The following is a 21,331-nucleotide window of genomic DNA, read 5'->3' on the forward strand; positions in this document are numbered from 1 at the left end:
TGCAGAGGCTGTACACCCATGTGTTAGGTCTGTCTCAGTGAAGAGACGGTTGGGTGAAGTGAATGCGAATTGAAAGCAGAACGGGGAAGAGGCACTTCCCTCTTGGCCTTGTTACTTACACTTCCAAGTTAACATCTCCTCTGTCCTAACCAGTGCTTGGAATGAACACCGACTATGTTCCTCTAACGTGCTTTCTGACAACGTCCAGCTAGTCAAAGGGGTTATAGCAGGGTATCTGTTGGTGAATTCCCAGTGGAGCACACTGGGCTAAATGCTAATCTAGGTATCTTATAGATAACAGAATGGAGATGGACATGAAATGTGTAACCAGCCTATTATCAGACCATCAGCAAGAGGCAGGGTTCGTAAGCTCTTGCTGGCCTGGGAGCCACTGCTGCTCAGGTGACATTTATCTGTGCCCTGGTGTGATCTTATAGCATAACTCCGGGAGGGTAATCTTACGTTCCTGATTTTATCAGCGACCACACTGTAGTTGTTGAGTTCTGAAAACAATACCTACCTTACAAATGTGGAAACCAAAGTGTAGAGAAGTGAAGGATTCTTTTCAAAGTTACACCCCCAGCTACGGTGAACCTGGGACTGGAGTTAAGTCTAAGTTCCAAACCGAACCCTTCCTACCAGGCCATACTGTCTTTTCCGTTGCAGGCCTTAGAAAAATACTGTCGGCTATAATCCCTTCATTCCTCTCCAGCCCAAAAGCAAGAATACTTGGACTTCAACATCTCCTCTGTCCTAACCAGTGCTTGGAACGAACACCGACTATGTTCCTCTAACATGCTTGTCCTAGAAAGGCATTTTTGCTTTAACAGGTTCCAATGCCCCTGTCCAGACCACGGCTGGGTTAACAGAGGATTTCGTTTCCTATTCCCAACTCAAAGGAGGGTCTATCTAGGGAAAACTCAATTCTTTCCAGCACCGTTAGCACAGTAAGTGTTCTGGAAACAGTTGCTAATGGGAAGAAGGAAATCTGATGAGTTTCCCAAAGTATAAAAGTCTAAAGGGTTTGTATTAGGGTACTAACTCTTATATAAACAACCCTAAAATCTCTGTCCCTTAAAAAAACCATGTCACAGTCCAATGTGGGTGAGCTGGGGCGAGAAGGGAGGCGCATATGGGTCCCAGTCATTCAGGAACCAAAAGGGTCCATGGCCAACAACCAGGGTACGAATCTCTAATCTAGAGGCTTTGCAATTCTCTGCGGCCTTGTAACATTCCAAAGGGTCCTCTGAAGAATCACTTGCAAAGTTTTAGAGGAAAGATTTAAAAAAAATGACTTACATCACTTCTGTCCTCATTCCCGGGGTGAGAACTTAATAATATGACCCATGTAACTGCAGTAAAGACTGGGAACTGTAGTCTCTCTGGGAACCCAGGAGGAAAGAAAATTCAGTTTAATGAAAACAGCATTATTTCTGTTACACTGTCAGACACATTAGATTATACCAATGCTAAATGATACTATGGTACAAAGACTAAATAACACAATACTAAATGCTATGAATACTGTAGATTTGTAAAAATACAAATACTATAAAAATGATAAAAATACTAAATTATGACACAAATACTACATGATATGATGGCAATACAAAATGACGTATAGGGCACCTCTGATCTTACCCTGAGAGGGAGAAGGGCCTGGGAGTGAGACCACTGCAGAGGAATGGGTGTAAGGTCCTCTCTGCTTGGCCCATAAAGAGAATATTATAGAAGCAGCCTCATGGGCAGGAGAGGGAAGAACTGTTAGAAAGGCAGCAACACTAGGTCCCCCATCAGCTGAGAAGAGAAAGGCAACGGAGCTTTTCCTGAAGCTTACGCACAACCCTCCCGGAGTTGTTTTCCAAAGTTATCCAGCACTAAGCCATTTTCTTTCATGTGAAGCCACTAATGGGTTTGTGCCACTCACTCAGTGCTGGGGGTTAGAGTATGCCTCACTTGAGGAAGCAGAAGGCGTGATGGTGGAATGGAATGCAAGGAGAGCCCAAAGGACCAGGGTTAGGCTGTTCTCCCAGATCCTAATACACACCGACAGTGGCACCCTTCTGAGCTCTACAAAGGAAGTTAGATGCCAAAAAGGACTTTGAGGTCAGCCAAGGTCAGCTTAGTGACAGATTCTCCAGATCCTGATAGAACCTGTTTGGCCAAATCTTTCTTTTTCTCTTGAAGCTGCAAGATCTTCTCTTCCACTGTTTCCTCACAAACAAATCTAAAACACAGACAAGCAAACAATTAGAAATCCGAGGTAGCGTATCTAATAACATGTTCTAACTTCTAATTATGCTTTAGTTTTTAAATGAGGTTTCTTTCTTTATTTAAGCTTTCTTAGGTTTGGTTAAGAACTCTTAAGTTTAGGCAACCCAGACAACACTAACTATATGTACATTTAAAATTATGTGACTCAAATTGACTTTTTTTTTTTTCTTTTTCTTTCTGAAGCAAGGTGATTGAGAAATGCCAACATGAGCAAAAGATATCCCTATCCATTAAAGCACAGAGAGCCAGCTTTCACACCAGCAGCTCCGTCTTGATAAGATGGAGAGGAAGTTTCTGCTAGGCATGCAGTGCTAGTTTAAACAGAGTATCTGTTTTGGGGCTAATTCACACTATAACAGGTTTTACAATTGGAGAAAACGCCACTGTTGTCATTCAATCACTCAACCACTTCTGATTAAGCATTCACTGTACTAGTGTGGGTCCTAGGTCTTGGGAGACCCTTACTTACCTGTGTATGACAACATCTTTCTGCTGTCCTACTCGATAAATTCGGTCACAAGCTTGATCTTCAAGTGAGGGGTTCCTGGGAGAAAAAGAGGTAAAGCTCAAAGGCTCAGACATCCTAGGCTAGGGGCAGCCAACTCCATGGGTAAATCCAACCCACAGCCTATCTTTGGTATAGCTCTTTAGCTAAAAATGGTTGTTTTAGCTTTAAAGGGTTGAAAAATAAGCAAAATCCCACAATGAAAAATATGCAACAGCAACCTATGCAGCCTTCAAAGCCTAAAATAATTACTATCTGGCCTAAACTATATACAGAAAAAGTTTGCAGATCCCTGTCCTGGCTATACTGGCTGCAGACCTAGAAACGTGAGAGCTGAATACCTAATATTTCCTGCCCTCTGATGAGAAACTGGGGTCACTGCTAATAGTGACTCAGCATTATCGGTTCAAACAGTAAGTAACAGAGGTGGAACCAACATTCAAATTCGGTCACTAACTAGCTGAGGGACCCTGGGCAAGTCAACTAACCTCAACCCTCTGCATTCCTGGCTGTTACCTGGAAACATGAAAGCTGAATACCTTTCTCAACTTTCATATTCTGTGATTCCACTGCCGGAGAATTAGACCCACGTGCAGCAATCCCTGGCTGGCATAACTGGAAAACCAAAAGCTGGCACACTTTCTCCTGACAACACACTACCCATTTATCTTATTTCCAGGAAAGGTGCTATTATGCTCCTGGTGCTGACATTACACGAGAGGCCAAGGGCGACATGTTAAGTGTAGTCCTTACATAATTAGAAAATCCCTCCCCCTTTTTCTTTTCCAGAGTTGAGAGTTCCCTGGAGGCAAACACCTATGTCTGGAATACAGTATATTTTGAAGAGGCAGAACCGAGGGATGTAGGTCTTAGGTCTTAGCGATAGGAAAAGCCCTGCTCCCAGTTTCCATGGAAACAGACATTAGAATAACAATAAAGTGAATGGACTATTTTCAGTAGCATGTGAAGCCTTGCTGGTCAGGAATTTAGGGCTGTCCACTAGCCCTGTGCCCTATTTAGATCTGCATCTCCACACAAGTGCAGCAGCATCTCCCTAACGCAGATAGAGCAGAGTCACCAACGAAGGCAGGCCCTGCTGCCCCTCCAGCCTGCTGGGCCCCAGCTCTGCTGTGAAACTCAAGAAAAATCCAGAATTGTTACCAGTGCATATCCAGAAGAAAAAGGTGGTTTCCTCCAATCAGGTTTAGACCAACACCTCCAGCCAGAAGAGAGATTAGCATGACCTACAAAAGAGAGCACATCAGTAACTCCATATAATACACTCTCCTCTGTCCCAGGTTCAAGCCCAACATCAGTACAGAGCAGCACCGAGTTCCTATCAAACTCCCTTCTGCTGCCATAAATATACTATTTTGAAACCCTGAAATGCCCCACCTTTAAGAAAATTTTCATTTCAGTTTTTTGGTGAGTGAATCTCAAAACACTATGTGCCTGCCAAAATATGCAAATACAAAACATACAAATACTGCACTCCAGAGGACTGGGAGTGGCTAGCTCAATACACTTTCCTTTAACCAGATTCTGTCTATCCCATCAGTCTCTGCACCCTTACCCTCAGCACCTTTATGATCCTCCCGTCACTCATGAATGCTTTCCAAAGTTTTATTATTCATCATCTGATGCCTCATTCTTCCCCTTTCCCCCCGTATTTCCTCATCTCCAAATCCTACCCATTCTTTATGACTTGCCTCCTCCACAAAGATTCTCTTGACCCTAACCAGTTCTGCTCTCCCTCTTCTTTTAGCACTCATATTTTATTCTCTTTAGAGTATCTGCATACTTTGATATGTACCACATAAATGTTTAATAAATTTAAAAGACCTGGAGGGATCAAAGCTAGGAATATATTTAAATTGAGCTGCTACATTGGAATTCTCTGTATAACTGAGAAAAATTTGCTCTTAATTCTATAACTCTGATGTGACCAGCTCATACCTCAGGGCCCCTGGAGTTGTTAAATGCCTCCACCAGGTCCATTCTCTGTTTGGGGTTGACAGAGCCATCGATGGTAGCATAAGTCAGTTTGTGCCGCCTCAGGTGCAAGGCGATGACCTTCAGCATGCTGGTCCACTGAGAGACAATGACACTGGAAGGAAGGATAAAACAACCAACAAACAGATTAAACTCGTCTGCAGCCTGCCATGCCCCTATGAGTCTTAAGAACCTGTTATCATGTGGTGAGCAAAGGCCTTCTGTTACCTACAGGGGAAAGGCACATGCTTAGGTCACATTTTAAGATTATATGTGGATAAATAGATAAATTGTGACAATGTAAAAAAGACTGTAATGCTCCCGAGTTGTTTCCAATCTATCCGGCACTGAATGAGGTGAAGACACAGTGGTGACTAAACTCGGGTGAGCACTGCAGCCTCCTACTCCTTGGGGGTTGAGAGCTCACCCTGCAGAGAGGGACCCGTCGCCAGTCATAGTAACAAGCTGCTAGGACTTCTCTACTCCCCTCACCCAACCCCTCCATGCTATTTTAATTAGAGTTCAAAGTTTTTAGATCAAAATATTTCACATATACAAATGCAGGTTTATAACATGCACATAAATTGAAACAAACACCAAATGGACTCCCGGCCGGCTCACCCAGTTCTCCCTCCCTTTTGCATCTGTCACCCTTGGTTTTCTTTAGATACTGCTCTACCTTTAAACACTTCTCGGAGGCTTAGCTTTCTCGGATCCTCCAGGGCCTTCCTTTCTAACCAGTGCCACAAAAACTTTCCCTAGAAATCAGAGGGAAGTTGGGCTATAACGTCAGTACTTTCTGCTGAGCATTGCTCAAGGTCCCTTGATATAAAACGCTAAGATTTGTGACTATCAGCAATACCACACTTTCTTGCTTAATTACAAGAAATACCTGGATAATGAGACCACACATTTACCTCTTTTGAGACCCTGGACTCCTTCGGATTGCCTCCAATTCTGCCAACAGAGCTGAAACCTGGAAAAGGTTACATTAACATATGTAGCTTAAGAACTCTTCGCATTGTCACTCTCCTGCATTACCGAGCGGTACCTGGATGGCCTCTCTGCTCCGGTCTGATCCTCTCTACTCCACTCTCATCTCTGTAGCCAGGCAGCTATTTCTAAAATGTCAGTATAGTCACTTCCCTCCCTGGCTCAAGCCCCTTGAGTGGCTCCCCGCTTAGGATAAAGCCCACGCTCTGTACACTGATCCTGGCTGCTCTGGCCTCTGCTTCCAGCTCCGGCTTCATCTCTCACTATGCCCTCCTCAAACGACACTCTAGACATACGAAAATTCTTCCTTCACCAAGCCATGCTTTAGCTCATCTTTGTCCATTCTGTTCCCCGTCAGCTTCATGTCACTTTTTCTTGAAGGTCCTCCCTAACCCTCAGAGTATGGGTCAGGTGTCCACTGCCTATGTGCTACCAAAGCTTCTTTTGTTTCGATGACCAAGATCTTCTTCATGCTATATATTAATTGCTCATTTAATCATCTCTTGCTTCCATAACTTGAGATGCCCCAAGGAGGCAGAGCCAGCATATGTCTGGTTCACTTCTGTACCCCTAGCACATTACTAAACCAGAGAAGGAACCATCTTAACATTTGGGGAAGAAGGTAAAAAGGCTTTCCCCAAGGGAAGGCCTGTTCCAGATGTTGTTGAAGGAGAGGATGTGTCCAGACTGAGGAACACTTGCTAAAGCGTCCAAACAAGCTCTCTGGTTATTTGTCACAGTTGAGTCCACAGGGGACCGGTCAATAAGAACACATGGGCAGGACTTTGGGCAGCAGCTCAGTTCATTCCTCCTGACTGCTAATGTGAATGACCTTGCAAAAGCCTCTGAAGGGGCCTAGAGGTCATCCCTAGAATAACGGAGGAGGAAGAAAACTAGACCAGGAACCAGGAGATGAAGACAATCCTTCCTCTGCCGCCACACGACTATCACTTTAGAACTCCCAGTGAAGAGTTCAGATTCCACATCAGTAAAAAACTGGGCTGAGCTAGATGAATTCTGAGGTGCCCTCAGCCCCTACACGCTACACTATGGTTACAGCAGTGACCTGTAGAGGCCCCCATTCATGCGGCTGCTTTCCAATTTGAAAACATGCTGATGCTGAGCCGAAAGTGAGTCACAGGACCGTACCATTTTGAATCAGAGGAAGTAAAAAAGCAGGTATGTGAAGCGTGTGGTATCTTGGCAACTTGAGATTCTAGAAAGTGCTCTGATTGCCATGTGAAGAGAATGGCCACAGGTGTTTTGAGAAAAGTGTTGTGAGAGCAGGATTCGTGGGCCATGTGCTGGGGTCAAAGCCCAGTGACATCCTGCCTGAACTCAGGTTTATGTGACCAGAGAAAACTCCCTCCCTTCATAGGGCAACCTCAGTGGTGTGAGCGACCGCCAATGGGCTATGCTAAGAAGCCTTGTGAATAAACATGACCCGAGTATTAGACAAGGAACACTGATTATTAGGAATGTAAGTGTTAACCCAATCACCAACTCAGAAGGAGCCAAGACAGGAAGTCTGGCCACATATGGCGCTCTTCTTATGTCTCTCTTGATTATGAGTGGTACAGACCTAGATAAATACTTTAAAGTTTTAATTAAAAGTATTCTTAAGTAACACATTTCCCTTGGCAGTGACCGCCTTTCTAGTTACTTTTTAAAGAAGCCTTTGAAGGAAGAGGCTGAGGCTAGCAGTGGGCGTGAGATGAAAGGTAGGGCTACAGCTGCAGTGCGTCTCAGCCTTCCTCTGACAGGCTGTCCGCCTTAAGGAGCTCTAATGAGCAGAACAGAGTGACTGAAAGAGATAGGAGGCCGAGTGAGAAACACCAGCGCAGATGGAAGCCTCTCGACAAGTCAGAGCCATTGGCACTCGGATGTATTACACAGCCTCTAGGGTCCAGCTTTTGTTGTTTCTCTTGAAGGCTTCCCCAAACAAATCGCACAAACCTGATTGGCTCCTTTCCCAGGAACCCACGACCAAAAGCTGCCAGCCCAGTGCCCGGGCTGGCTCACTATCTAACTTCAGTTTTAATTGTGAAATAAAATGAGAATTTAAGACTGGAAGGAGAATGTGAGCAGTTAAAATCCAGCAGTTCTAGCTCTGCCATCAAAGGCCCACGTGGATAAACGTGTGGAGTCCAACTCTGTCCCCCAGAACAGAGGCGACAAAGTACCTTGGTGCTCTCTCTCATGTCTTCAAAGAGCTCCACCTTGAAGCTCTCGCCGTTCAGGGAAACAGTGGCAGACGGCTCCGAGTTCTGGAGTTCGGACAAGGTCAGCGCACTGAGCTGGTCCTCCAGGGAGAGGAGCAGGCCTTCGCTCTTCAGTTCTGTCGGATCCAGGACCTGAGCAGGAGACAGACGGGTCAGGAGCAGGTGGGCACTGAGGCAGCAAGCCACAGCCCTTGCCAATGCAGTGCTGACTGTAACACCCCACACTGCAAAATGTCTTCTCACTGATCACCAGTAGCTCCTCAGAGAAACCACCGTTAAAAATGTAATTTTGCAAGTTTTTTCACCAGATTAAAGATAAATCAAATGATGGAATTTTTTAGTGACTTGCCAGACAAATCACATGATCATTCTTTTTCCCCAGCTGGGATAGAACAGTAAATTAAACTACTGTTTATCGAGATACATTACAACTACTCCTCAAAAGAATAAAATACGCCCCTTAATTATGAATGTACCTCTCTCAAACAGAAAGGCAACTTTTCCAATTGTACAAATACTTGAGTTTTCATAACTAGACTTAAAAGTCCTACTGCCTAAAGGCATAAAAAAAGTAACTAAATTAGCTTTATGATATCCTAAAATACCAAAGTATTCATAAACGGTTTCCTTCTTAACAAAATGCTATTTTCCATTCTTTATATCGATAAAAAGCTTATTTAAAACAAAACAAACAATAAAAACTGTTCTCAACATCATGGGAATGAATTATCAAGATTAATAAAAATTAATGTAAAACAAAGTAAAAGAAAAGCACCCTCTTTTCTGCTCCATCAAACACCAAAGACACACCCAAACCCCATTTTCCTTGGTCCAGCAGACCAGGTCCCAGATGCAGAAAGACAGGAATTTCCTAACAGCCCTTCTGGCACGAAGCTAAAGGCCCTTCTTACCGACTTTAGCAGAGAGAGATGACAGCAGCACTGGCGGAGTCTCAGCAACTGTGACAGTATGTGGACGGTGCTGGATCTCTGGGAGTCTGTGGCCACAGAGCGTCCAGGCCCACTGGACCCAAACTCCTGTGCCACTTCAGGAAGGAAAACAAACCACAGGAAAACAGTAAGGGTTTAAAACTGAGGTATGAGGACGAATCAAGAACTAAGCGATGCTCTCTTAAATTTCTTTGATCTGAGGCCCAATGATATAGTTATAACACTTCTATACCAAGTAAGCCAAATGAAATGCATTTGTTTTGTTTTTTTATTGACCTACTTATATTTAATAGATCAGAGTTTGAAAATAATTAAAAAGCTTAGATCAACCAGGACTGATGCTACAGATCAGTCTATACACTATGGTTTGAGGTTCCCAGCTAAGGTCAAATCTCTGATACCAAGAATCCATAACCTCCCTGCTGTGATTTTATGAATCTGACTGCACACTGTCATTGGTTATGTATGAGTGCCCCGCTGCTTACCTCTACTGAATGGATTATCAGGGCTTCGTCCAGATTGCTTATCCCCACTTTCCTGCCTTTTTAGATACGATTGTAGAGCTGATCTGCCTCAGATCAAAAAAGAAAATGCACATATAATGTTCACTACAACTAAATAGGTTTACAATGGCCACTGCCTAACTGTGCTTGCAGTCGCACCTCGAAAAACTATGAAGGTGGGCTTGTTAAATGATGTCAGGCTCACAGCAAGCATTGGCCCAAAGGCAATGAAAAATAACTATTGAAAACCCCCCAAATCATTTTTAAATAATTAATAAATATCAATGCAAAATGTTAGAATATTAATATGTAAATCACTGACATGTTGATGTTATTAAAAATTAGTATTTTTATTAATATTATTTATTGATATTAATAAACATGAGGTATACAAAGAGAAAAAGATAAATTTATGCTGGAAGTGAGAGGTAGTGGGGGAATATATCTGGATTCAGGGAAGGGGAAGGGTTTACAGAAAGTGCAAAGACCAGATGACAAGGATTATGGGGCAGTTTTTGTTTTTAAGTTCCAATGAGATGCTGGGTAACAGGTCAAAGGTCAAAGAGATAATTTCCCAACATGGCCCCACAAGGACCAGATCACTTGGTACTTCGATGCAAGGAAGCCAATGAAGAGCAGCTTCAAAAGCCTTCAATGTGAGACAAAGGTGAGCGGGGGAGGGGGTAAGGAGCAAGACAGGGAGATTATAAAAAAGGAACAGATATCTGCCTTATCAGTAATACCAGAAATACAGGCTGAGAAGACTTTACCCTGAACCCACTACCAAGCCACGGACAGAAAAGCAACAGTACAAGCGAGAAGGTGCTTCTTCATGGCACCCACCTTGAGCTTGTAAAAAGGACACTATAAACAGTCTCTTCCTCTTCAGAAAGCTTTAAACGGTGCAACTGAAACTTACGCTGGGGCAGCACCACCTGGGACAGTAAAGGGGAAAAACCCGTAGGATGAGTTACAGAAATTAACTGAATATTAGAGTAAATTCCCAGAGCTGACACTGAAATCTAGTCAAGGCTGGACAGCAGCCTCCACCCTTCCCTAAAAGTAGGGCTGCCTAACACCAGCACAGCAGGGCTGCTGCGACAGGGGTGCAGGACAGCAACCCAGGGCTCTGCCTGGCAAGTGGGGTTCAGAGGCTCCGAAGCAAAGCAGATGGTTGTTCAACCCAAGACAAGGACATGGTCCCCATCCTTCCCTGGCCCCTCCCTGGAACACACGTAAATGAGATTACCAAGGGCTTGCCGGTGGAGTCCAGCTGGTCTTTTGTTCTCCGTAGCAAAAGGCTCTTGGTTAAAATACTTAACCGTTCACCTCCTTTCTTTGTACCGTTGTCAACCTGGCTCCTCCACAGATTGAATTCATCAAATGGAGCACAACGGAGAAATCTTTTTGGTTGAGAAGGACATAGAAAGAAGGAAAAGGATGGGAGGACAGATTAAAGGTACCAAGAAAGACATCAGATGAAAAACAAATCAGATTTTGTTACATCTGCCATCCCATCATTCTTAAAAGTGAATGTCACAGTAAAGCTCTGCTAGGCAGATCAAAAGGACCTAGGTCAACAAGGAAAACCACATTATAAAACTGTGAACTTTCCCATTAACACACTGTCTGTATCGTCACAACAGGCCATATAACCAATAGCTAGAATTTATTCCTAAAGCTTAAAAGGCTAGCAAAGAAATTCCATATCCCCTTACAGGCTGACTTCAATAAAAGCCAGTATTTTAAAGTCAGCATTCTTTTCTGTTCACTTCAAATAAATTGTAGTGCTGACCCCAGGTCATATGCTTTAAAGCAGAAATAGCCCAAAACATTCACTGGACTGAAAAAAGGTGATTTTGTTTCCTTTAATTTAATCTGTTTTATATTTTTCCATATACAGTGGCTGAATGTAACCAAAGTCCGACATCAGCCAGTCAATCGACCGATTATTTTTCTCATAAATATTAACTCTTTTACCCTTCAGAGGTTGAGAGGCTTGCCATCTGCTACATGAGATAACCTGGCATACACCAGAGCTTTACGATGAGATACGAAATGATTAGGAAGGTCATCGACAGGGTTCACATTTGCATAATCCCAAAGAGTTTACTCACTTCAGCAGTGAATACATGTCCAACAGGTTGTTCTGAATGGGGGTTCCAGTGACGGCCCAACGGGCACGGGCCTGCAGCTTACACACAGCGATGGAAGTCTGCACGCGGGGGTTCTTAACATTGTGAGCCTCATCCAGGATGATTCGGGCCCAGACTATGCGAAGCAAAGGTGTTGAGGTACCCTGGAAGACACACCAACAGTATGGGAAAACGTGTATGTCTTCAAGAAGATAAGGGGAGATGACAAACAAGTGGTCCTCCACTGAAGATCCGCTCTGACCTCCTAGTTTGGGGTACACTGAAATAAGCATTAAGCTTAAGAAACTTGGAGTGGAAACTCTCAATGGGTCCAAATAAACAAATCACTTGAGAGCCCAGTCCCTGAGCTCAAGATGCTCAAGAATAAAATGTTTTCTAATATGAGTTTGCATTTACTCTTTCAATCCACTTTTGAGCAATAGTTATGGGTCAGGACTTCACCAGGTATTCATTCATTTGATAAAATATTTACTAAATTTTACTAAATTTTTTTTTAAATCACTGAAAACTTACTAAAAGCCTTGCTTTCATATGTGTGATACTAAGCCATACAAACGGACAGTTCCTACCCTCAGAAAGCTCACAATCCGGAGAAAAGCAAGCACCAAGATAACTATGTACACTACTGTGAGTGTATAGTAAGCCCCACTGCATCCTTCAGCACGTGAAGTAGGGACCCAGTCTTGGTCACTGCTGTACCCATAAAACCCGAGAGGCAGCTCAGTGTTTGCTGGGTAAATGGAGTGCTGTCACATAAGCATAAAAGACACACTGAACCAAACAGGAGGCAAAGCATCCCACTTAGAGTGAACAAAGGCACAACGGGGTGGCAGAGCGTGGCAGAGCAGCACACATGCCTTGTTATGGCTGAGCAAGGGGGGGCCACAGGGAGGGCTGGGGTGTAGGTGAAGAGGGTCATGCAAGCAGGGCAAGACCATAAAAGCCTAAAATATCATGTAAAAAAAAAATAAGGTTTTATCCTAAAAGCAATGAGGAACCACTGAGAAACCTGCAAAATTAATTATCTGCAAAAAAGGCAGAGTTATCAAATGTCTCCATGCCAGAGATCTCCCCACATACAGAATCTGTGACTATTCTATTGTAAAAACATATGTGAAAGAGGAGTTCCTGGAGCAACACTGTATTTTCAGAACAAAAAAGCCCCTTAATCACTTACGCAATAAGGCCTCTGCCCTAGACAACTGCGACTCCCTGAGTGCAGAGCAAACATCAGGTTTTCGCTGGTTATCATTTAGCCTCTGGCCCATGTGTAGTCTTATTATTGCCACCCCTTTTCCTGAGAGTTGGAGAGAGGCAGGGAATGATGGCCTAATACCAAAATACTAATCCTAAAATACCAGTCTTCACACCAAATATAAAACATATCCTGAGAGGATATCCCACAGAATCTAAAATAAAAATTGCAACAAGTGAGGTTTTCCTATAATTGTGTGATGACCAACGCAACTGTGATGTAATTATCATTCTTTCTTAAAAAAAATAAAAAATAAGTAAACAGCTAACACTGTGCCAAGCCTCTCCTTTTATCACTGAGGAGGTGGTCTAGAATAAAAGAGAGGGAACAGAGAGCACTTTGTTTCACAAGTGTACCGGCTAGGACTCTCCTGGCCCCTCAGGAAGGTACCTCTGCTGTCTCTGATGCTGTGACAAGACTGAGCAAAAGGAGATGGGGCTCCACCCCTCCTTTCCTGGCAGCCCCCAGCCTCACCTCCTCACTGAGGTTTGTGCCCGGGACCAGTCCCTCTTCCTTCTTTGTGGGGATCTCCTTGGCCAGAAGGCTATAGGTGGTGATCACGATGTCATACGTAGAGAGGCTGTGTAGACATAACGTAAAGCAAATGGTAAACGATCACCCTGTGACTCTGACCATGAGAAGCAGAGCTGATCTCGTCATAAAAATTCCCGTGGCTGGATGGACAGACGGCAGAATTCCTTCATTTATGTCCTTCATCAACACACATAATTCTGAAGAGGTAAACTTGACTCATTTGGCTTTTTTCCATTTTACCTCCGATCATTTCTACAGTCTAACTCACTATAACATGAACAGCTTCCCTCTTCCCATCCAACGAGTCATAAAGGAGAACCAGCGGGGCTCAGATTAACCTTGATAATAATCTCTGGCCTGTACAGAATGCTGGGAACTAACATTTAGTAATGACTTGACACAGATGATGCTCCAGGCCAGGGAAGTAAAGAGACTCTCAAAGCAGTATGCCTTTCATCAAGGACGCTTTCTCCTCTTTGTTCTGCAATGGACTTGTAAAACCCCATTGATCTAGCTTTGACATGTGGGTATAATCACGCTGTAAACTTTGAGTTTACCTTGCCTACACTCTTTACATGTAAAGATACTTAGTGAAAGGCACAAATCTTTTCCCAAAGAAGCTTAATAATGTGAACCTGAGAGAACGTCCATAAGTATCTTTGATAAAAATGACATGCCTAATTCAGAGAGGCAGCAAGGACTCCAGGTGGCCTTAGCATCATACAAAGCATAACTGAGAATGAAGTCAATCAGTCAACTAATACACTCTGAATACCAAACCAGGTATGATCAAAGTGCAAGCCAATGCAATTTATTTCTAAATAAAGGCAGGCCACTCAGTGCTCTCTGCCGGAGAAGCATGCAGGCCTGCTGCTGCTGCCCCAATCTCCTCGTCAGCTGAAGGGACTCTCAGTCACAAGAATTGGTGTATAATACAAGGGTCACCAGTCTGGCAATTTCCCCCTAAAAGACCACTGCCCTGTTCTTTAGGGGATAAAAGATTCAGTATCGGAGGTGGGGGAGAGAAGTGGAAACAAATCCGTTCTTAATTAGATCAGCAAATATTCAATTCAGACCCTTATATCACAGTTAAGAAAAAAAAAATCTTTAAAACCAAAAGACAAAGACTAGGACTCAATTTAACATCTGAGGAAATATTCCCCTTCCTGATCATTCCTCCTCAGGAATTCACAGTTAGGTCAAATCCTAAACTCTTAAACGTCTTAGATCATTCACATATTAAAAATTATAGTCACCTCTATATATAAAAGTCATATATATAAAAGCCATATATATATATATATATATATATATATATATATATATATATATACACACACATATATATATATGTTTATATATGTGGCTAAGTTTATATTAAAAGAGAATAAAGATCACTTTCTGAAACTTGCAAAGTGTCTTCTCGGGAGTTTGACCAGAAGACCAGGAGTTCAATCACTAGCTATGACATGCACTGATCACCAGGGGGCGGCACGGAAAGAAGGAAGGCCCCCGCAGGGGAAGTAAAGCTCCGGCCCTAGGGACCCTACCCATGCACGAATTTCGTGCACTGGACCTCTAATAAAAATATAATCAGCCTATATCAACTAATCATTAGTAGTGTATCAAGATGCTCTTTAAGACTGGGCTAGTTCCATTCACACCAACAGAAAAAGAATGTGAGTTTGGAATCAGAAATTCACCATCATGAAATACCTGTGACAGCAACTCTTCTACCCAGGAATGCCGCTGCTGCCTGGCTGACAACTCAGGCGTATCAGGCCTGCTCACATGGCAGCGTCTTTTGCAGGTGACAAGGATATAGCAAAAGAACACCATTTTCTCTCAAAGTTCTCTCTCAACACAGGTGAAGGCTGATTGGGGATAAGAGTACCTTTGGTCTTGACAATATCATTAGTTCTGATTAAATGAAACCTCGGGGAAAACAGGCACAATCAATGAGGCCTCTTAAGCCCAGTGACTTCAGTATTTCTGCACTTACACTTTTGCACGTTGATCCCGGTTTGGGCCATGATAGAGATAGACTCTCAGTTTGTTGCTGCTTACACGTTTCTCCACCTCCTTTTTCCAGTGATGGACCAGGGAAGCAGGACAGATGATAAGTGTTCCATGGGAAGTAAACTCGGTGGAGTCTCAAGAGGAAGAAAAAAGCAACACCTAGTTACACCCATTAAATAGCCGTTAGCTTCTGAGAGACATTCCCTTTCTCTCAACTGGTTTCATCCCTTCAGTCAATTTTTTTTTTTAACAGCGGCTGCTCTTATAATATTTCTACACATAGGTAACAGCAGAATAGAAAATGGAAGTGATGGCCTTTTAACTCAAAATACTTAATTACTTCTTATTTACCCTTGTATAGATGTCAGACATAGAGGCTAAAAAAGGAAAGGAAAGTGGGTAGTACACAACTTCAGTTAAAAAAAGAAAAAGAAAAAGAAACCAGAGTACTTTCAGTGGCCAGAAGGTAGAAGCTGGATCATATCCTAGCTCATCCTGGGCTTTATGGGGGAGTATTATTTTTTTTTTAAAGCTTTAACTTAATTATATCTATATTGAAATGTAAGTACAAAAATCCCTAAGATAGGCAACCACTACTTTGGAACCAGGTAATAATGTAGTATTTGTACCTCTGCCCCTCATTCCGGGTGTGTGTGTGTGTGTGTTTGTATACATGCGTGCATGTGTGCATAAGTATAAATATGTGCACACCTAAGGTGCTATTCCACACAGGGACACAGGATCCAGCTGCAACAGTGGTCATCAGAGGCTTGAAAGCAGACGGTCACTGATTTGTTTAACTATCTAACCAACTGAGAAATGTACTGTGTCCATGGCAACTTACTGTGGTGGTGTCTATAAACAATACACAGGACTTAAAAGTACTTATAGTCATTACAGATTAAAAATAGAATGGAACAAGATAGGAATTGTCTAGAATCTGGAAACTCCTGGAACTTCAGAAACATGGAAAACAGCTTCAGCTATGGTGGCTCAAATCTGAGTTTGTGACAGATTCTGCTTTAAAAAATAATACGTTAACTAATATGGACCTATCCTGTGGTTATATCCTCAATATTAATAAAAGTAATCATTATGTCTAGACTAAGTCTTCTAGAGCCTTAGCTCTCTCCATAAAATATTTCTAGTTCACAGGACAAGCTAAGTTTATATTAAACGAGAAAAAAGATCACTTAAATTAGCCTATTCAGCATCAGAAATGATACTGTAGGAAAGTAGTCTAACACTAGATTTCCAATAGATTAATTAAAGATGAACAAAGGTGTTCTATTGGAGTTTAAAAGATTCCACCCCCCACTGGCTCAAATGATGATGTAGGAAATGACAGGCCACGAAGGCACTTGAATACCATCTTTGGAAAGCCAAGTCAAGGTCGTGTTTTTGTCCTTCTCTTTGTTTTTCTCTTGATCCTTCTGGGTCAGAATGAGTGCAATCATTGTCAGGGTTTTTCCTAATCCCATATCATCCGCTGGGAAATAAAAATAAAGACAGGAGAGTTAATTACTTAGGGCAAAGAATCAACTCAGCTTCCAGAAAATAAATACATCCTATGCCTACTTTCCTGGTGCTTCTATATGTCTGGAGTTACAGTTAGCTCAAAACAGTCCCACACCCCCTTAATTTATTCATCAGAGAGAGGCATGAATTAACATTCCTTGAGAACTGTCAATGTGTCAGTAACTGAACTTGCCTAATTTACTATTTATCCCCTGCAAAACAGTATCCTCATTTCAACCGTTTATCACTCTGACATAAGCAGAAGTGAAATGTGACAGCATGAATACCGGTTCAAATCCTGGCTCTGCTGCTGTGTAGAAAAAGAGGAAACCCAGCTATCCACTGAAATCAAGACCCAGAGTCAGATATAAGCGACCTGAGAAAAGAGGCTAGAAGGACAGGGCACAGAAGTGTCTGATCTTGGGGTAGCAGTGCCTGAGAGAGCGAAGCAGCAGTGCCAGTTCCCACAAGACACGGGCTTGCTATTTGGCTTTGACCATGGCTCCTAGAAGTCTGGTGCCAGCCTGGCTCTCCACACCTCCCACCACAGAATAAACCGTCTCTGCTAATTAGCCAGACTCAGCTTCTACTGCTTGCAACGGGGACCTGACTGATCCTACTGCTGAGGATCCTGAGCACGTTGCTTAGCCATTCTGAACCCGTTTCTCAACTGTAATAGAGGGCAACAACAGAAGAGGCGCTGAGAGGATCAGATGAAATAGTACAATGTTATCTTTGTATCCATAATACCAAGCTTACCCAGGATTCCTCCTTGTGGCTTTTGACTTTCTCGCCACAGTAACCAGGCTAATGCCTGCTTCTGGTGCAGCAGCAAAGGGACCTGGCAAAGGTAATCGCCAAAAGTCAAGTTTAAATTCCTCATGACAGGCTCTCCTGGATCCTGCCCACAGCGACGCCACACTCTACTCTTTTATTTTCTCTAAGAGATCCTCCTAATAGTCTAGATGTCACATAACCTGTAAGTCCTTGACTCCACCATGTCACCTTGGGTACCTGTACATCTATCAGTGTGATTTACGCCTTTTGTCCAGCATGTCTATCAAGTGAGAGTCCTGGTTTGTCTGCCTAATCAGCCAAAGTCAGTTTCTACTGCTTGCCTCTGACTGGTCACCCTGCTTTTACCAGCCATTCTGTTGGCTTTTCCTTATTATCTCTTCAACCAGAAGCCCTACGCATGAAATCCATGCAAGAGTAGGCCTTCCCAGCCCCGGCTGCCTCCACCCTCAAAGCCCCAGCTTGTCTGGAAGGTTGTCCGGAAAAACATCTGGGTGGTCATTCACTGTTCGGCTGTTCAGTCGATATGCATATCCTACTTTATTATAGATTTCACTTTCCTCTCTGTAGCCAATATCCCAGTCTGCATTGTTAACCATAATTTTCAACAGCCCTTTAACTGGCACCTCTCTCTCTAGTCTTTTCTTAATCCAGTTTATCTTGTACTCAGTGACAAAAATAATCTTCATACAACGCCCTTGCTCAAAATTCTACAGTGACTCCTTATCTCTTGAGCGAGTATGGTCTAAGCCCCTTCACCAGGCCAGGCTCCACAGCACGGGAGTCTTCCCACTCAGGAACATCACCTGCTGCTCCCAGCTCAGGCCCTGATGTAACCCTGTCACCAGTTATTAATATCAATCTCTGTATCTTCCCTCTAACCACCCCTCCCTCTAACTGGGGTGTCTGGGTTCCATCCTCCCAGCTATCTTTAGGCCTGCAGCTTCAAGGCACTAGTAATTACTGACCTAGCGTGACCTTTCCTTTACTTTGAATCCCTTTTGTATTTTGTATACAATCCATAGTGCCTGACAATGCACATTTTTATCCCTATCTTTAAGTCACTTTCTATTGTTCTATGTATGTTGTGCAGGCACTTCCCCCGCAACTAGTTCTTTAAGAGCAGCAGTTCCTCTGTATCCTGTGGCACCCACCGAAGTTCATTAAGTAGATCTGCTTCTGCTATACATAGGGATAGCTGACCCTTGAACAATGCAGATCTGAACTGTGCAGATCCAATTATATGTGGATTTTAAATATAAGTGGATCCATGCAGTTCAAACGGTATTGTGCAAGGTCAATTGTATAACTTTATGACCTTGAGGAGAAAAAATTGTTTATTTCTCACTGCTAAACAGAAAAGGACAAAATAATGCAAAGGAAGCTACTGAGGCATCATCTGCAGGAAACACATCGGAGCGGCACTCTGCGGAGCCGTCGCACAGTGGTCACCTCTCCGTGGGCGTGGGGACATCCCCACAGGACACCCCCCGGCTCACCTTCAACCCAGCTGGGTCCTCTGCCACGGCTGTCTCACCAGGACAGGACTCTAGTGATCGATGCAGCTCATCAATGGCTTCACTTGTGATTTTCCACACGGCGTGAAGGCGTTCTTGGTTGGGAGGGCCTGTGGACAGAGAGGTGTTACCTAGAGGTGACACAGCCATTATCATGTAAAAAGAAATTCGTTATTTGCCAAATGATGGATTTGTGTGGACTAAAAATTCTTTCTCTTTATTTTTAACTTATAGCTGGCATTCAATATTGAACTAAAACTCCCTGCCTGCAGATCCTCCTAGCCCACAGGCTCCTCTGTCCCCGTTCTCTGTTTGTGGGTGTGGGGTATTTTTTTAAAATCACATAATAAAGGACAAGATAATATAAAGTAAAATGAAAAAATAAGATAACCCATCATATTTTTGCTGAGTTTTTTTTTCAGCCTTGAAGAAGTAGCAGAGGAAATTAAACACCATCAGGATTTTGGAAAGAAAAGATCTTTCTCGAACAGTTCTCACTGAAAGGAAACTGAGCTCCTGGCTCGTGATCAGCAGCCAAATGACCCTATTACATATCTGAGGCTCTCCATGAGATCTTCATTCTGCAGTTACTTCTAAATTCATCATTTTCTGGAAAGTTCAGGATGAAAACACTGAGCTACACAGGGGGTTACTGCTCTTGATGGGTCTATTTGCTATCGGTCTTCAGACATGTCATTCCTCTGCTCTGCACAGAGGAAATACAAATGTATCTGCTGGTCTACCTACTTCACCATGCTGTGAGTTCAAGTTTCCATTCACACTTACTACTGACTCCTATGTGCCGACCCCTGGCTGACTGATCAAGGTCAGTGAACCATGCAGACACAGTGTCTGCCCTCACAGAGATCCAAACACACTGTGCAGAGCTCAGCTGAGCATCGCAATCTTTCTCACACAGGCAACTAACAGCTCAGAAATGGTTTCGCCTTCATGTGGGCAGAAAGACATCTACCAGGCAGAATTTTACCTCCTAAGGGTAAGCTATTCACAAGAGGCCCAGGCCCTTGATCTTACCTCCGTAGCGCTGAATGGACTGTCCAGCAGCTGCCTGGCTGGCAGCCTTCAGTCCCCAAGAACCCAGAGGCTGGAGACCCTGACCCTGTGGCTGTAGGGGTTTGGGTGGCACCAAGTGGGGAGGGGCAGGGGTAGTTTTGATGACGCTACTCTGTTGCGGTACTTGAGTGCTATTCTTCTCATCTGGGCCTGTTCAAAAAAGCAAGGTGAGAACAGATTAAAGTTCAGAAAAGTAAAGGGATTATATGTGAGGGAAGGGAAGGAGAGAGTGGGATGAGCGCCATTGAAATAAGCTAGGGAAAGCTTCCTAGAGTATGTAGCATTACAGGTGCATAAAACTATGGGAAAGAGAGGTGAGTGTACAGGAAATAGGAGAAAGCTTTCATAAATCACACTTGTGATTTAAAAGGAAGCTCAGAAGCAGATATTGAAATGGAAAGGTGAATGAGTCAACATTTCTGTATCAAGATGGCTTCTCGTGCCTGACAGTGTTGTTCAGTGGCTGAGCGCCAGCCTGTGAACGAGGAGGTCACAGTTTGATTCTCAGTCAGGGCACAAGCCCAACTTGAGACTTGAGACTTGATCCCCAGTGGGGGTTGGGGGATATGTGTGTATGCAAGAGGCAGCCAATCAATGATTATTTCTCATCATTGTTGGTTCTATCCCTTCCTCCCTCTCCTTTCCTCTCTGAAATCAATAAAAATATATACATTTTTAAAAAGGTGGCTTCTCGAATGTCCTGGGGAACAACCCATTTACCTGGCTCTGGGGAGAGGGCAAGAGCGCTGAGTGTTTCCTCCAACTCCTGAATCTGCTTGAGCAGCTTCTGACCTTTGTCTGGAAGAAGCTGAATGTTCACTGATGCCAGTGTGCTCTGGAAAACAGATCCAACAAAATGGATCGCTCCTCTTCAGTTGTTCAAGATAGCTTCAGATTAAAATACCTAAAATGCTAAAACTCTGAAATGATGGTCTTTGAACTATACATGCGAAAACCAAAACTTTTTTTTTAAGCCCAGCTGATTTACCCATCCTGAAACTACAAACATAGGAAAAGGCAGGAT

General features: G+C 43.3%; 1 protein-coding gene across 6 annotated transcripts in view; it reads right to left on the reverse strand.

Annotated features, from left to right (window-relative positions):
- Positions 1-1,388: 1,388 nt before the first annotated feature.
- The window catches only part of TTF2 (transcription termination factor 2), a 29,164-nt gene continuing 9,221 nt past the window's right edge, over positions 1,389-21,331 (reverse strand). For 4 of the 6 annotated variants that reach the window (XM_036452700.2, XM_036452699.2, XM_036452698.2 and 1 more), the window contains 18 exons: positions 21,028-21,142; positions 20,269-20,457; positions 19,216-19,343; positions 17,681-17,762; positions 16,773-16,892; positions 15,387-15,537; positions 13,325-13,430; positions 11,557-11,738; positions 10,689-10,842; positions 10,283-10,374; positions 9,422-9,504; positions 8,898-9,031; positions 7,948-8,118; positions 5,689-5,747; positions 4,736-4,886; positions 3,941-4,023; positions 2,744-2,818; positions 1,389-2,227 (listed from right to left, as the gene is read on the reverse strand). In XM_036452700.2, coding sequence (XP_036308593.2) covers positions 2,083-2,227; positions 2,744-2,818; positions 3,941-4,023; positions 4,736-4,886; positions 5,689-5,747; positions 7,948-8,118; positions 8,898-9,031; positions 9,422-9,504; positions 10,283-10,374; positions 10,689-10,842; positions 11,557-11,738; positions 13,325-13,430; positions 15,387-15,537; positions 16,773-16,892; positions 17,681-17,762; positions 19,216-19,343; positions 20,269-20,457; positions 21,028-21,142 — 2,220 coding nt within the window. In that variant the 3' untranslated portion in view covers positions 1,389-2,082. The remainder of the gene's footprint in view (positions 2,228-2,743; positions 2,819-3,940; positions 4,024-4,735; positions 4,887-5,688; positions 5,748-7,947; positions 8,119-8,897; positions 9,032-9,421; positions 9,505-10,282; positions 10,375-10,688; positions 10,843-11,556; positions 11,739-13,324; positions 13,431-15,386; positions 15,538-16,772; positions 16,893-17,680; positions 17,763-19,215; positions 19,344-20,268; positions 20,458-21,027; positions 21,143-21,331) is intronic. The other 2 variants (XM_036452703.2, XM_045586995.1) reach the window with 2 other exon arrangements.

This window comes from Pipistrellus kuhlii, unplaced genomic scaffold, assembly GCF_014108245.1.
Source record: "Pipistrellus kuhlii isolate mPipKuh1 unplaced genomic scaffold, mPipKuh1.p scaffold_m20_p_24, whole genome shotgun sequence".
Classification (NCBI taxonomy): domain Eukaryota; kingdom Metazoa; phylum Chordata; class Mammalia; order Chiroptera; family Vespertilionidae; genus Pipistrellus; species Pipistrellus kuhlii.